Source organism: Monodelphis domestica, chromosome 1 (genome assembly GCF_027887165.1).
Source record: "Monodelphis domestica isolate mMonDom1 chromosome 1, mMonDom1.pri, whole genome shotgun sequence".
NCBI classification, from domain to species: domain Eukaryota; kingdom Metazoa; phylum Chordata; class Mammalia; order Didelphimorphia; family Didelphidae; genus Monodelphis; species Monodelphis domestica.
Window position 1 is genome coordinate 74,479,846 of NC_077227.1, and position 17,040 is coordinate 74,496,885.

Sequence of the window (17,040 nt, forward strand, 5' to 3'; positions counted from 1 at the left end):
CCAACCCCCTCATCTTACAGATTAGGAAAACTAAGACTCAGGGAGATCATGACTTGCCTAAGGCCATAAAGGTAATAAGTGTCAGAGGTAGGATTTTAACTGGGTGTTCTGACTCCTTACGTGGTACATTTTAACATAATAGTAGTAATATAACTTTTATCCGGCATCTATTATGTGCCAGGCACTCTGCCAAGCACTTTGTAAATATTATCTTCCAAAGAAAGAACTGTGGGAGTCATCTTTCACATCAATGTAGTTGTGGTTTTATTTTGGGGTTTTGGTTATGTACTGAGTTTGCTCTTACAACAATGACCAATATGGAATCGTGTTTTGCATGACAATTAAAGTTTTTTTTTAATTTAAGATTTAAAAAACAAATATTATTTCATTTGATTCTTACAATACCCCTGGGAGGTAGGTGTTTTTATTAGTCCCACTTTATATAGATGAGGAAACTGAGGCAAACAGAGGTTGTGACTTGCTCAGGGACACATAACTAGTAAATGTCCTAAGGCAGGATTTGAACACAAGTCATCTTGATTCCAGACTCGGGGCTCTATCCACTGCATCTCCTTGTCCTACGGTATTGAATTTAAAGGGTTAGAACACTAGACTTAAGAGTCAGGAAGACTTGTGTTCAAAACCTGCTTCTGACACAGACAACTAGGTTATGATTTTGATTTGAATCATCTTTCAGTGCCCCAAGCAATTCTCTAAAACTATAAAGTTACAGAGAGTGAAGGGAATTTTTAAACTGACAGTTCCCTTGTACAAATAAAAGCATAGATCTGGAAACCTCTCAAATGTAAAGGTCAAATATATCGCTCACTAGCAAAAATAGTCTTAATAGATTTGATTTCCAGAGTGGTAAATAACTTACAACAAAGAGAAACATTCTTTCATATTCAGAAGCGCATTTTTGAGACTTAAAGGATTTTAAATTCCTAACTGCAGCCTGGTTTTATTTTCCCTTTGATTTCTAAAATCATTTAAAAGAGCACCACAATCTTCTTCTGTAACTTTTCCAGTCATCTACTAATGAGTAAAACCAAGAGAAGGCAAGAAAAAAAGATGCCAATAGGTTTTAAAACATCGCACAAACCTTGGCTCTCAGAGGGAGAACACTCAAGCTCAGAGCATGCATTTTGTCCTTTTGAAAAAGGTGCTGACAGTTTCTTGTTTGTATTCCTCTTCGAGTCAATAAACATTAGATACCTACTAGATGCCCAGCAGAGAGATGCCACAGACGCTGACTCTTTCTCCCCCTTTTCCTCCATCTCTTCCTCTTTCTCTCTGCCTTCCCTGTTCCTTGCCCAGAAAAAGAATGACAAGGGGGAAATCTGCTTTACCACTATTTATTTCTACATGAATTCTGTTTTCTACTTTGGTACACACTAAATCCTGGGCACACTGATCACATGGGTAGACAGACTTCATATTATGTGGCCTTGTAAAACAGGGTACAAAAAAAACAATTGCTCCAACATTACTTTGCTTCACCCAGGTGTTATTGCTGAAATTCCCATTTAGAAGAACACAAAATGTTTCCTTTTAATCTACTGCTTATTCATTTAATCACATCAGGCTGCAAAGAAAGGGCAAGAGGCAGGCAGGCTGGTCTAAACCAACCAGTCATTTCCATTGGCTTCAGAAATAGATAAGATTCTAACTGAGGAGGCAAGAAGAGAACCCAAGAAGAGTTAAACCTGCAGGTAGGATGGGAGACGCAAAGGTGTGTTGTAAGCCCCTGAATGAAACCCTGGCCCAAAGTCCTTTTCTACCTGCACCTGTCTGGGTCTCTCTGCCTTCCTGAGGGCCTCAACTGAAAAAGGAAAAACCAAACCCACAGGCTGGCCCACCACCCGTTTCCAGCTTCCTTGGGATGGTCTCATCTTCAGAATGCGCTCTATCTCATCATCACTCAGTCATCCCAGAGGAGAGAGAGAGCAATGCTGTCCTTCGGCTCTAAAACGTCTTCCCGTCAAAGGCCTTCAGATTGAAGGCTGTGTCTAGGAATTTTTTCAAGGATACCAGGTGAGCATTCTTGTTTCCTGTAGCAGGAGCAGCAGCTGGGTCTCGGCCAACATACCTGGAGGATAAGAAACCAGTGATTACCCCTAAGCAATTTCTTAGGGGAGGGAAGTCTAGTGAGAGCAGCCTTCAAAGGCACTGGAGTCCAGAAAACCTGATTATCAATCTCCTTCTTACACTGTGGTGTCAGACCTGAACATAATAGAGCAGATATGGTCTCACCAAGAGTGTGATGGGACCATCCATCACCTCTTTGTGGGAATAAAGGAATGGATATTACACCACACTCACTGGACCTGAAGTTAAATTCCCTTTTTTTAGATGTCACATCTCATCACTGACTCAGTCTGAACTGGTAGTCACTAAAAACTCCAGATCTTTATCAGAAGGGCTGCTGCCTGCCCATTTGCCCCCAGCCTTGTATTTGTGAAGCCCGTCACTGGCACGCAAGCAGATCTTACTCTTATCCCTAATTAATTTCACTGTGGCCTGTCACAATCTTTTTTATGGATTCTGACTCCATTATCTAATATGTTAAACAACCCTCCTCCACTTGGATCTCCTGCAAAGTCATTAAGTCTCCTGGATCTCTGGTCTACTGTACTTCCAACCCACTGACGTTTCCAGCTTCTATTCTTCCAATATGGCCCCCATCCTTCACGAACAAGTTCTAGAAAGAATTCCCTGCCCAGAGACCTCTGCATTCTGTGCCTCCCTCTAGCACTACGGATCAGAATCTCCATGACTTAGTCCTTGATTATCTACGGTCAGTGTGTATCTCTCTCCACTTCCCAGTGAACTGCCAGCACGGGTGGAAACCACAAAGGCGGATGTCCCATCAAATCCAGCCCACTGCCCAGGCATCACCCTGACGGCTCTGTTGCAGCAAGCGCCATACCATATGGGCCGAGCCTGGCTGACTGTGAGAAACCGAGGACTGATATAGTCATAGTAGCCCATGTTCTTATGCTCTTCTTGACACCAGATGAGTTCTGCTTCTGGGTATTTCTCAACTTCTTGCTTTATGAGGTCAAAGGGGAAGGGAGAGATCTGTGGGAGAAGGGCACAATGGCCAAGGATGAAAAAGGGGTGAAAGATAAAAAGAACTTCTTATTACCAGTAAAAAGTCAAAGTTACCAGCAAAACACCATCAGCTGTCCTCTTACTACCATTCTGTGTGGCCTCAACATCTCCCATTCACAACACACAGGTTGCTGCTGGCTAAAGGGGCATATTCATGGTGACCAGTCTTAGCAGGCTAGGGGACACAATGGACGGGCTTGCAGTCAAAATGACTTGAGTTTAGATCTGGTCTCAGTCACTCACTGTGTGACCCTTGGCAAGTCATTTATAGAGGAATGATAAAATGGGATGAATAATAGCACCTACCTCCCGGGATGGACCAAATGAGATAATATTTTTTTAAACCCTTACCTTCCATCTTGGAGTCAATACTGTGTATTGGCTCCAAGGAAGAGGAGAGGTAAGGACTAAGCAATGGGGGTTAAGTGACTTGCCCAGGGTCACACAGCTGGGAAGTGTCTGAGGCCAGATTTGAACCTAGGACCTCCCGCCTCTAGGCCTGGCTCTCGATCCACTGAGCTACCCAGCTGCCCCTTGAGATAATATTTATAAAGTGCTTTGTATATTCTAAAGTGCTTCATAAATAACTAGCTATTATTTTAATCTAATCCAACCTTCCTCATTTTATAACTAAGGATACAGAGACCCACAGAGGAGGGGACCTAAGGGAAAGAAACACACTGAGATCCACAAAGCAGAACTGTCAGTCTTATCACTTTCTGGGACTGTGTTTGCTATTCCTTCCATTACCCAAGAACACACAGAAGTTCAGTGGCAAAGCTAATGTAAGAACCTAGGTTTCCCAATGATAGTTGGTTCAGTGGATTTGGAAACCAGGTCTAGAGCTAGGAGGTCCTGGATTCAAATCTGACTCAGATACCTTTTTAGCTGTGTGTCCCTGGACAAGTCACTTAACCCCCATTGCCTAGACCATACAGCTCTTCTGTCTTGGAACCAATACACAGTACTGATTTTAAGATAGAAGGTAAAGGTTTAAAAAAACAAAAACTGAAAACCCAGGTTTCCCAATCTAGGATTTTTCCTATTTTCTCTAGGCTTCCTGGAGGCAGTATGACAGTTTGTGTGTATTATGGACAGGGAAGGGAAGGAAGGAGTGGGCTAGATGCCTTTATGTAGTCCAAAGACTAGAAATCCACACAAGAGAGCTCTAAGACCCTTGTTAATAGAAGGATTAGCCAAGTACTGCTTACCTGTTCTACTCGAGTAATAGCTACTTGTTTGTCCAGATCCTGGTTTTTCCGTTCCTTTATAAGGTCATAGAATACCTTTCCTGTGCAAAATATCAGACGCTTCACATCCCTGGGTGCCTGGGAAGCTGCCCCCTCTTCAGGAATCACCCGTCGGAAGCTGGTACCTTCAAGAAACCATCATTAATGGCCAATGTTGCTTGAAATACCCGTTGCAGAAGTCTGCCCCAGTGACCATGGTAATAGAGTTCCCAGCAATGGTCCTAGACCCATACCTGGCTGCTTCCCTCCCCAAGACATACATCTGGTAAGCCACAGGGTTATGAGAGCTGCCAGATGTGGCCTCCAGTGGCAGGCCTTTGCAAACTAGACAGAGAGAAAGGGGATGAAGGAGGACACAGCACATAGTGACCTAAGGGAAAGAAACACACTGAGATCCACAGAGCAGAACTGTCAGTCTTATCACTTTCTAGGACTGCTTTATTCCTTCCATTTGAACCTTAAAGGTTTCTTTTTTGGTTACTAATGACAAGGGTCTATTTCTCAACCCATTCTGGACCCATTTTCTTCAAACATGGCCCCCATATTTCAAGATCCAGTTTTACAAAGGATTCCATAATAGATGCAACCCATGGTGACCTCACTATTCTCTACCCTCCCACCGGATGACCGAAAGGGTTAGAACCCCACAACTTAGTCCCTGGTGATATAAAGTCAACTTCTATTTCTCTCTAGACATTTGTGAGGCACAGAGGTCTTGACTCCCCAGCTGGAATGGAAGCTCCCTTATAGCTGTGGCTCTGGTCTTTCTTTTTACTTGTTAATTCAGTTCAGTTCAACAAGTATTTCTTAATGCCAAGTACTATATGAGGGGTAAGAAGACAAAACAAAGTAGGTCTACACACTTATTGCTTAGTCATTTAAACCTCTCTGAAATTCAGTTTCTTCATTTGTCAAATGGATGAGTTGAGCCAGCTAACCTCTAAGGTCTCTTCCCACTCAAATCTGTGGTCCTATAATGACTCACAGACCCCAACATGGACCTGTGCATATTGGCAGGACCTCCTAGTTCTGATAGGAAAGGGGAAGTCATATAATCATACACTATAGTCCAGCAAAGAAGCCCTGAGAATTTATCAGAAAACGGCAAAATAATTTTCAATACATATGGCATTCGGCTTGGGGGTTACCACTAGGTCCTGGTATAAAGGTTCCAGATCAGAGTCAGCTAAGTGGTTCAGTGGATACAGAACTAGGTCCTGGGTTCAAATCCAGCATCAGACACTTATTGGCTACGTGAAACTAAGCAAGTTACTTAAACCCAATTGCCTAATCCTTACTGTTCTTCTGCCTTGGATGAAATACTTAGTACTGATTCTAAGGCAGAAGGTTAGGGGAAGGAAATAAGGGAGGGAGGGAGGGCGAGAAGGAAATAAGGGAAGGAGGGAGGAAAGGAGGGAGATGAAATAAAGAAAGAAGGAGGGAGGGAAAGAGAGGGGCAGGAAGGAAGGAAGGAAGGAAGGAAGGAAGGAAGGAAGGAAGGAAGGAAGGAAGGAAGGAAGGAAGGAAGGAAGGAAGGAAGGAAGGAAGGAAGGAAGGAAAGATAAAGGACAAAAGACAAAGAAAGAGAGAAAGAAAGAGAGAAAGAGAGAAAGAAAGAAAGAAAGAGAAAGAAAGAGAGAAAGAAAGAAAGAAAGAAAGAAAGAAAGAAAGAAAGAAAGAAAGAAAGAAAGAAAGAAAGAAAGAAAGAAAGAAAGAAAGAAAGAAAGAAAGAAAGAAAGAAAGAAAGAAAGAAAGAAAGAAAGAAAGAAAGAAAGAAAGAAAGAAAGAAAGAAAGAAAGAAAAGAAAGAAAGAAAGAAAGTAAGTTTTCAGATCCATTGGAATGTCATAGCCAATCCAAAGCTCCTCTTGCAACATATACCAGGCCCTTCCCATTAATAACACATCCAGTAAGCTGATGTCAGCAACAATTAATAAGCCCATTACCAGGAGTCATTACAGCCCTTAAGGGACCTAAAAAGGGTTTATAAAGGGACTTGGGGATCAAACAGGATGTTCTCATCGAAATCCCTTCTTGAGGAGCTCAGACAGGAGCACTGCCTACTGGGCCAACAAGAAAAAGAGGACTCCCAGGCCAAGAGAACAAAGAGCAAGAGGAATGCTTATCCTACCCAAAGGCAGACTTGGCTTCTACTGTTCTCCCAGATAGGAATGCCTCCCCTCTCTCTGCCTCTCTGAAGGTCTACCCAGCCTTCAAGGCCTAATTCAAACCTATCTCCTCCACAAAGCCACTCATGGATCTGCTTCCTCAAAGTTCCCGTGGCACTCACTGTCTGTGCTACACGTGTGGCCATTGTGTGATTATCATTGCCTTGTATGGGTAGTTCTATAACAATCTGGGGGCTGACTTTATTTTTCCTTGCAAATCTTGGGATACAGCTTTGAGTAGTGAATAGGAGCTCCCTAAGCACCTTTCCTATCTGCTCATCATATGGACCCAGGAGGCCTCTTTGCTCATCAGCAGAAAGTTCTGGACAGGCTCCCATCCTCCTCTCCCTTCCCTGGGCACAACCTGGGGAGCTGGAGCCCCCAGAGGCCAGTTCATCTCTTTGGATTTTGAGACCCTCTAGGGGCTCTGAGCTGGCCACGTTGCCAGTGTGTAACAACATATCCTCAGGGATCCCCATGGTGGGTGGGATGCATCATGGTTTTGGGTTGCTCGCCTCCAAGCCAGTCCATCTTCAAGGACACCTGACATCCTCCCTCCCTTAACCTCCGAAAAAGGTGCTTACCAGTCACCATGTCATCAAAGCTGGATTTAGCCTCTGGATGCCGCAGCAAGGACTTGGGAGTAAAGATGATTAGCTGGAAGAGAAATGTTGTCCAAGCCAGGTGACTCAGTGGATAGAGCCCTGGGTTTACTGCCAAGAAGCTTCCTAGTTGTGTGACCCTGACCAAGTCACAACCGCTATCTGCCTCAGTTTCCTCAACTGCAAAGTGGTAATAATAACAGCACCTACCTCCCAGGGTTATCAAAAGGAACAAATGAGATATTTGTAAAGTGCTTAGCACATAGTAGGTGCTGTGTAAAAAATGCTTATCCCCTTCCCTCCCTCCTTCCCCCTCCCACTCCTGTCCTGTTGAGTGGAGGAGTTGTCCACATCCTCCACATCCCAATGGCACATGGTGCACTTGGACTGAGATAAAAATCCTCCAAAGCGCATTCACACATTATATCTCAAGCAAGGTAGGATAGCGCAGTAGTAGTGGTATCAAAACCATTTTACAGAGGAAGAAACTCTGGATTTCTACAAACCAGCAAAATACAATCAAGCTGTCCTTCTCCTCCTTCCATTCTTTGCAGCCTAAAAATCTGCCATTTACACCTCAGAAATTGGGAAGCTCTACAAATCAGGGCTTGATTTATTATTTTGTTGATTGTCTAGACTTGAGAGAGTGATGGAGATGATGTTCCTCAAATAGATGAAACTTAAAGCTATGTTATGTGAATGCTTTCTTTTCAAGAGAGGTGGTTGTTAAGCATTTGCCAGCACACTCCTGCCTACCTCTGTTAGCATGCTGTTGTGAAAATTAAATGAGATAATGGATGTGAAAACCTTTGGCACTTTACAAATACAGCTAGGTGTTAGGATGTGAGGGGGACCCTCGTACTCTATCAATGGCTTTATTCTAGACGGGAGTTTATCCTCTCTCTCTCTCTCTCTCTCTGTCTGTCTGTCTCTCTCTCTCTCTGTCTCTCTGTCTCTCTCTCTCTGTCTCTCTCTCTCTCTCTCTCTCTCTCTGTCTCTCTCTGTCTCTCTCTCTCTCTCCTCTCTCTCTCTCTGTCTCTCTCTCTCTCTCTCTCTCTCTCTCTCTCTCTCTTTCTGTCTCTGTCTCTGTCTCTGTCTCTCTGTCTCTCTCTCTCTCTCCTCTTTCCTCCCCCTCCATGACAGTATAATAAAAGAAAAGATTGATCAGGCAGGCACGAGATAATTCCAGGGGAATTCAGGGCAACTTCCTAAGGGAGAACTAGATTACATCGATCCCACAGCAGCTCAGGACGTTGCTTCACCAATAAAATGCAAGACTGATGAAACTGAATCCTGTGTCATTATAATGACCAAGCCTGGCCCCAAAGAAAGGATGGGAGAATGAAACTCCCTCCCTCCTTTGCAGGGACTATAGGGGAAGATGGGAAAAATCATTTTATATACTGTCAGACCTTGGTTGATATATTGGTTCTCCCAATCCCCCGCCCCTCCCCACACACACACATACACCTCTTTCTTCTTTGTTATAAAGGATGACTTTCTGGGTAGGAAAGAAGAGACAGTACATTCACATCTAAGAATAAAAGATATCAATAACCTTTTGTTTTTTTTTTAACTCTTACTTTCTGTCTTAGTGTCAATTCTAAGACAGGAGAGTGGCAAGAACTGAGTTAAGTGACTTGCCCAGGGCTACATAACTAAGAAGTATCTGAGGTCATATTTGAACCCAAGACCTCCCATCTCAAGGCCTGGTGCTACCCCTCAATAACCCTTTTTTAAAAACCCACAAGAACCTAAAATTCCAGGTTCTCCCTAGCGCTCTGAAAAAGAATCCGTCAAGGCCTCAGAAATTTTCAGAGGACCCCCCTCCCCTCCACTCACCGGCTTTCGGAAAGGAAGCTGAATCTGCCTTCGGAGCACATGGAAGAAGTTGGCAGGTGTGGAGCAGTTGACCACAATCCAGTTGCAATCATAGAGTTGCGCCACCTCAAAGTCGTCACTGAACTCCTGGGAGCAGAAGGCCCACCTGAGAAACCCCTCCATACTCACTTCCCACCCCAGTGAGGCCTCTCTCATCCTTTATCCAGACAAAGGGGTGTCAACTGAAGGAAGAGGAGGAGGATCCAGACCTCCCTTCTTCTCCCTTCTCTCCCTATTCCCTCCCACTCCTAGTGAGTTTTACCTGAAAATTTTTCCCAATATTCCATCCTTCTGTATTCTGTACATTGACTCCCGGGTCTGCCTTCCCCCTTACTTTTGGGCTCCCTTCCCTTCCCAGGAAACTGTCTCAACTCCTACCCAGCCAGGTCCAGGCAGAAGCAAAATGGAAAAAATGATAGCTGGCCTTCAGCACCCAAATGGCCCTTTGCCCTCTGCCTTTCCTCATGGGTGCTCCTCTCTTCCGCACTAGGATATTTAGGGCCACAACCCTAGATCTAAAGAGGAAATCACAACCTGTGGGGTCAGTGGAGAAGAAGGAACCTGCGGTTCTTATTGATTCAGCAAAGGTCAGGAATCAGAGACCTTGTGAAGGAAGGAAACCCATTGGTCCCCAATGGCCAAGAAACACCCTGGGGAGTAACGAAAGGCAAAGCAGGCACCAAGGCTCAGGACTTACCGGATAGGCATCTGAATCATCATTGCTCATTTGCAGGAACCTCTCTGGTCGGGCAGAAGAATGTTCAGGGCCCTGAAAATGACGGTCATTCCTTCACCTAAGATTTACTAAGCGTCCCTGGGTGCTGAGCTGCTGCTGTGTTTGAGGAGAGGGCGCTACAGTCTCTGGGAGAAAGGATTCAGTCCCTGACCTGAAGAAGCTTTAGCTCTAGATATAGCTAGGAAAGGCTTATCAAAAAGGAACAACCACAACTAATTAATAATATGAATTATAATAAAAAAGCTGCTAATAACAGCACTTCAAAGTTTGCAAAATGCTTTACGGATTATTTATTTGATCCTAGAAACAACCTTGTGAGGTAGATGCTGTTATTATCCCCATTCTATAAATGAGGAAACTGAGACTCAACAAGATTGACTTGCTCAGGGTCACACAGCTGTGTCAGAGTTAGAATCAGGAGTGCTGAACTTAATGTCAGGAAGATTCAAGTTCATAATCCTGCCTCACATACTTATTAACATCGTGACCCTGGTAAGTATTTAGCCTGTTTTGGCTTCTGTAAAATGGGGATAATAATAGCACTAACCTCACAAGTTTGTTGTAAGACTCTGTTGGTCATCCAGTTGATAAACATTTATTAAATGCCTACTATGTGCCAGACACTGTGCTTAATGCTAAAGAAGGACAGAAAGTCAATAAATGGTCTGCTCTAGGGGCAGCTGGGTGGCTCAGGGGATTGGCAGCAAGTCCCAGACATGGGAGATCTGGCCTCAGACACTTCCTAGGTGCCGGACTCTGGACAAGTCACTTGACCCCCATTGCCTAGCCCTTACAGCCCTTCTGCCTTGGAACCAATATACAGTGAGCTGAAGGTAAACAATAAAGGTGGCCTGAGAAAAGCAGTGGCTGATGGAGAGACCACATGTGTCACTGATATCCATGAAATATCCAGGGACAGAAGAAGACCTACAGTTGCACTGGGATGCATGCTGGATTTACAAGAGACATGAACAAGAGTCCTATGTGAAAGGCAAGGGTGGATGAGCTACAATCTACATGGCTAGCGGGTACACTTTGATCACCGAGATCTCAGATCCATCAAAGCACTGAAGAGCTCATGTGTACATGTAAATAGTATAAATATAGATAATCATGTGTATATATAAAAATATATATTCCATAAAAATATAGTTTTATATGTGTATATTCAAGTTATATATGTATGTATATATATTATAGAACTGTATATATAGTCAAATATAATATAATCACATATAAACAATTATATAGAAAATTACATGTTGCATAGTTAAATGTTTTCTATATAGTCATGCATAACATATGATATAGTTATATATGTTATGCATAAAATATAATATATGTGACAATATAGTCACATATAATATATGCTATATGCAAATAGTCACATATATCATAGTTACCTATAATTTGTGTTTTATATATAGTTATGATTTTCTTTATGGAGAGATCTCATTATAAGAATATGGACTATAGATGTTTACTAAATTGATGGGAAAAAACCAACCCCTTTCATGTAAAATGGATTGAGGAAATTATCCTTATTAAATTACTTTCTCCACAGCTTACAGTCTTAAGAGTTATGTCACTGAAATATTAAGTGACTTGCTTATAGGATGCCAATTTATGTGAGAGGCTAGGACTACCTGGTTTCAAGGCTCTCTAGTCACAACTCTAGTCATTGCCTTTCATCAAGTTATTATAGGATTTGTGAACTCGTCTATGATGAAGAGAAGCCATAAGTAAACATACGCCCCACTGACATCTCCTAAAAAGCTCTTGCCATGGCCTCTTTCCCCTGCTTTCCACTGTGCACTCTCCCTTCCTTTCCCTCCCCTCCCCACCAATCCCACATAGACCCAGCTGCCTTACCATGCCCTCCATGCCATGGGGCAGGAGTAACACGATGCCATTGTGCCGTACCCACTTGGTTTGGCCGGAACTGATGAACTGGTCGATGATGCACTGAGCAGTGTTATGGAAGTCACCAAATTGGGCTTCCCAACACACAAGAGCATTGGGACTGGCCATGGCGAAGCCAAGTTCAAACCCTAAACACCAGTGACATGAAGAGACAGTCAGTGAAGGAACCATCCTTACCTTCCTTGTACTTCCCTAAGCTAATCTCCCTATCAAGTCCTGCTCTAGTCTCTTCTGCCCAGATATCACAAGTAGAGATTCCCATTGCCAAGTCTGTCAGTGACGCTGGTTCAGTCTGAAAATCTTTTCACCTCAAAGCTCCAACTCACCTCTGAGCTAATTTCAAAGCTGTGTCCATTTGTGGAAATGGTTAAGCTATTGATGAGAGTCATCTGTGCCTGAAGCACATCTTTGGTGCCTAATGTCAGTACCAGGTAGACGTGTTACACACCAGAGGCTGCTTCCATCCTAGCCCCAAGTCTTGTGTTCTGCAAGCAAAAAAGCACCAGATCTGGGTGCAAGGCTCATTCCCTTTCTGAAAAAGATGTCAGCTCTCCCATCATGGCTTAGCATGGCAAACCTGCAGCTGACCTCCTTCTTTCTCCTCATCCAATCTCTTCTCTACCCTGGGGACTCAGCCCATGAAATACACAGCCCAGTCAAGTGCCTTGCCAGGTTGGCAAGCTATGATTAAAAAATTCAGGATAGCCATCCCTAAAGATGAAACAAAAGCAGGAACCAGGCTGCCAACTAGCCAGACACACCTTTAGGTATTTTTTTAGCCTTCCATCTCAGAATCCATACTGTGTATTAGTTCCAATACAGAAGGGCAGTAAGGGTTAAGCAATGAGGGTTAAGTGACTTGACCAGGATCACACAACTATTAAATGGTTGAGGTCATATTTAAACCCAAGACTTCCTATCTCTGAGCCTGGCTCTCAATCCATTGACTCACCTAATTGACCCCCACCATTAGGTATTGAAAGCCAATGCTTGGCCCTGCTCCACTTAGGGAAAAGTTCCAGGAGAATATATCCAGCAGACTATATCTGGGAGAGCCTATCAGGGTGGCTATTAACAGCAAATGCCACTCCCTAGGCCTCTATTCATTTTTAGGTAAATATGTATATGAACTCACACATGTACACATGTGGGCATATTTGTATGTAAGGGAAACCCTCAGGGATAGAAGGATCTAGGAAGGAAGAGACAATATCAGAATAGATTTTTTAAACAATGTCAACTCTTAAATTTTGTCTGGGGGAAGCTTGGGACTAGGTCATCAGATCATAGCTTTTGAGGTGGAAGAGGTCATCTAGCCCATCCCCTCATTTTACACATGAGGAATTCTGAGGACTAGAGAAGTCATTACGGTTATAAGATAGTAAATGAACTGAGATCCTCTAGTTCTATAACCAGTGCTCATCCCACCGTACCATACTAAGGACAGGGGAATGGACCAAAATATCTCATAAAGACAATTCTAAGCAGAAATAGATAATTGATATTCTGTCCTCTGCAGACTTATTATCTTTCCCTCCCTAAAGCAGTTCTGCCTTTGGGCTTCCCATTTCTAGGATTCTAAGGATAATGCTATTCTCCTATTCACTCTGGCTAAAAACCCCAATCTTTGATTTTTCCCACTCCTCACAACTTCTCTCTCAAAAGTTGCCAAATTCTGCCAAGAACACCTCAAATGATCTCTTGGTTCCATCCCCGCAATGGCTCATAATATCCCAAGGAGACTGTTGTAGTACCTCCTAATTGGTCTGCTACCCTCCCAATACCCCCTTGTCATGACCCATCCAAAGCAAGAGCCCAGACCCACCCAGGACTCCATATTCTGAGAGGGAGCTGTTGCACACGGTGTAGGGGGCCTGATCAGGCCACAGATGATTCATAGGGACACATGTCCTCCGGTCAACTTCCTGGTCATGTAGCACATGGTGCCGGTGACTGCAAAAACAAACAGAAACAGAATTGGAAGTTGGGGACCAAATCCTATCTTTTTTTTTTTTTGGTCTTCCTATTCAACCCATCCTCAGAACTAGGGATATAGCAAGTCCTCAAAAGATACTCATTGAAAAAACTCCCTCCTCTGACTCCTCAAGGTCTCCCACAAAAAGGCGGATGAAATTCCCTGGACTCCGGACAGCTAGCTACTAGAATATCGCCATTTCCCCCCTTACCACTGGGAAGGCTCCTCACTTCAAGAGGGCTACAATCAGATCTCCCATAGTTATCAGACCACAGAGGTCAAATGCATTTGCTGTTGAGATCCAGTTAGACTCTTCCCTTCTCTGGGAAGCATTCCCTGAACTTCCTGCTCTCCCTGGCTACCTATAGCCCCCTTCCTCTCCTACTTTTCCCATGTCATGATTCCTCAGCTAGGCTCCAAACTTCTTAAAAGCAGGTGCCATGCCTTACACATAGGATCCTAAATTCAGAGGTAGAAGGGAACTTAAAAGTCATTTTACAGATAATGAGAGATAAAGTAACTTGTCCAAGGTTACACAGGCAGGGAGAGGCAGAGGCAGAACATGAACTCAAATATATTGATCCCAAATGCATCCCTTCTTTCCAATGCAGCATACTGACATCTTTGTATCATCTCCTCTCCCAGCCCCCAACCAACTCTCCTCTACCACCCAATGCTTAGTCAGTCAATAATGAGCTATAGGCAGCTAGGTAGCACACTGGCTACTAGCTCTAGCTCCAGACCTGGTGTCATATCTGGCATCAGAAACTTCCTAGCTGTGTGACCCTAGGTAAGTCACTTAACCCCTAGATTGCCTAGCCCTTGCCACTCTTCTTATAATTGATACTAAAAGAAATCAGTAAGCATTTATTAAGTGCCTGCTATGTATCAGGTACTCTGCTAAGCTTTCAGATGACAAAGAAAGAAAAGACAGTCCCTGCTCTCAAGGAGCTCACAGTCTAGCAGGGGAGACAATTTCATACAAATAAGATATAGATGGAATACCATGGAGAAAATCAGCAGAGACAAAGGCATTGAAAGGGATCAGAAAAGGATTCTCGTAGAAGGAGAGACAACAGGTCCTCAACTGGTTGAGCTGTATTTGCCAATGGAACAGTCAGACCAACTTGTAGCTAACTGGACCAGCTTACCCAAAGAGTGTTGTCGTATATGCCTCAGAGCTTTGGACTTGAGACCCTCTCCTCCTCAACATTTTTCTCCCTGCCTTACATGAAGACAAAGAATGCATGCTTATCAAATCTGCAGATTGTAGGAGCATCGATTAAGAGGTGAAAGGGGACTTAGAGGCCATCTACTCCAACCCCATCATTTTACACATCAGGAAAAAGGCCCACCGAGGCTAAGTAGGAAGAAAAGAAGGAAATCTACATTTATTAAGCACCTGCTGTGTTCCAGGGACTGGACTGAGGGCTTTATAAATATTATCTCATTTGATCCTCCTAAACACCCTGGGAGATAGGTGCTAGAATTATAATACTCATTTTGCAGCTGAGGAAACTGAGGCAGACATGTTTTCCCAAGTTTATATAGCTAGGAAAGGTCAGGGGATGAATTTGAACTCAGGTCTTTCTCCCTCCAGGCTCAGCACTCTCTCTACTGCACCACCAAACTGCCTCTACCCACCTACCCAAAGTCATAGAAGCAGTAAGCAACAGAGCTGAACTTTGAACCCAGGTTCTCCAAGTCCTGCTCCAGCCTTCTTTCCATTAGGTCATGCTGTATTTTTTCCTTTCAGCCTGAAGAGCTGAATGCAGTTGAGTACTGAGCACTTGGGCTCAGCGGTCTGGATGACTCAGAGCTCAGGGGGCAGCGGGCAACATGCATTTATTATGCACTACGTGCCAGGCATCATGCTGCGAGCAAGGAGGGATAGACAGCAATTGTGCTCAATGGCACAACAAGAGTCAAGAGAAGCCAAAGAGTGATGAAGAGAACACTGGCTTTGGAGTCAGAACCCAGCTCCAGACCTTGTTAGCTGCCTGGCTAATGGACAATCATTTCATCTCCCTAAGCTTCAGCTTCCCCCTCTGGAAAATGGGGATAATAAAGTGGGTCCAGAGTTCTAATGGCTGCAAGACCTAGAGACGAGAGGTTCTAGGTTCAAATCTGGCCTCAGACACTTCTTATCTGTGTGATCCTGGGCAAGTCACTTAACCCCCATTGCCTAGCCCTTACCAGTCTTCTTCTGCCTTGGAGCCAATACACAGTATTGGCAAGACAGAATGGCAAACTGAAGGGTCATCTAACTGGGAGATTACTGTCATTCAAAATTATCCCGACAGTTTGGAATTCTGTCCAACAAGCTAGGAATAAATGAAGCATCTTGTATTTTGATTTTAGAGGCCAGATGCATCTGTACAGAAGGGGAGAGACTTGCCTGGTAACAACTCATGGTAAAAATGAAAAAAATGCGGGTGTTAGATAGTACAGTGGATAGAGTGCCAAGCCTAGAGTCAGGAGGACCTGGGTTCAAATTTGGCCTCAGACATGTCCTAACTGTGTGACTTTGAGCAAGTCACTTAACCGCATTTGCCCAACACAGACCCTTCTGTTTGTCTGAGAGGTGTTACTACAGAAAGTAAGGGGTTAAAAAAAGGATAAGGTGATGTAAGTTGAGAACAGAAACACAGAAAAAGTAGACGGTCCTCGATGTCCAACGAAGAAGCTGGTCTCCATTCTGAACACCATGGCAAGTGCATGAAGAGGGCTGGGTTGGACACGTCTTTGAATAAGGGAGATTGACTGAAGACAGAAGAACATGGAATGACCTTGGGATAATGTCCTGAGAGGGAGGAAACTGAGGTCAGTGCAGGACCAGAACTACAGTGAGGGTTTATGGGGACGGGGCCAAGAGGTAGCTGCTTAGATAGGAGGGGTGAGAGAGAGGGAAAAGGCAAAGATGAGCCTGAGCTTGTTAGCCTCAGTGTGGAATGGGAGAACTGGGAGAAGGACTGTTATAGAGAACTCTCAGGTGAGGGAACTCCGTCTACCAACATGGGTCGACTCCTCAGCGACTCTGAAAACTGTCTAAAGCACAAAGAAGTTAAGTGACTTACCCAGGGTCACACAGTCACTATGTTAGTTGTAAGACTTAAACCCACGTGTTCCTGGCTCTTCATCCGGTAAGACACACTACCTCGTGACTAATGGGAATAGAGAAGTCAGAAGGAGGGACAAGCCTTTGGAGGGAAAGCTAAGGTAGTGAAGGTGAGAACATTAAGAAGGGAGAAGGATTCCACAGTATTAAATGGTGCAAAGAAATCAAAAAGAAGGAGAACTGAGAGGCCTTAGACAATCGCCCCAGTGGACAATTAGGAGCCCAAGGGAATCTATTCAGTAAAAAAAGAAAAGAGTGTTGCTGTTTAGTTGTG

The 17,040-nt window shown here is 43.9% G+C and overlaps 1 protein-coding gene across 9 annotated transcripts in view; it reads right to left on the minus strand.

Annotated features, from left to right (window-relative positions):
- Positions 1–240: 240 nt before the first annotated feature.
- OGDHL (oxoglutarate dehydrogenase L) overlaps positions 241–17,040 on the minus strand; it is a 72,857-nt gene continuing 56,057 nt past the window's right edge. For all 9 annotated transcript variants that reach the window (XM_007478629.3, XM_007478626.3, XM_007478630.3 and 6 more), the window contains 8 exons: positions 13,499–13,626; positions 11,623–11,801; positions 9,712–9,783; positions 8,976–9,101; positions 7,116–7,188; positions 4,326–4,489; positions 2,930–3,081; positions 241–2,089 (listed from right to left, as the gene is read on the minus strand). In XM_007478629.3, the coding sequence (XP_007478691.1) occupies positions 1,966–2,089; positions 2,930–3,081; positions 4,326–4,489; positions 7,116–7,188; positions 8,976–9,101; positions 9,712–9,783; positions 11,623–11,801; positions 13,499–13,626 (1,018 nt within the window). In that variant the 3' untranslated portion in view covers positions 241–1,965. The remainder of the gene's footprint in view (positions 2,090–2,929; positions 3,082–4,325; positions 4,490–7,115; positions 7,189–8,975; positions 9,102–9,711; positions 9,784–11,622; positions 11,802–13,498; positions 13,627–17,040) is intronic.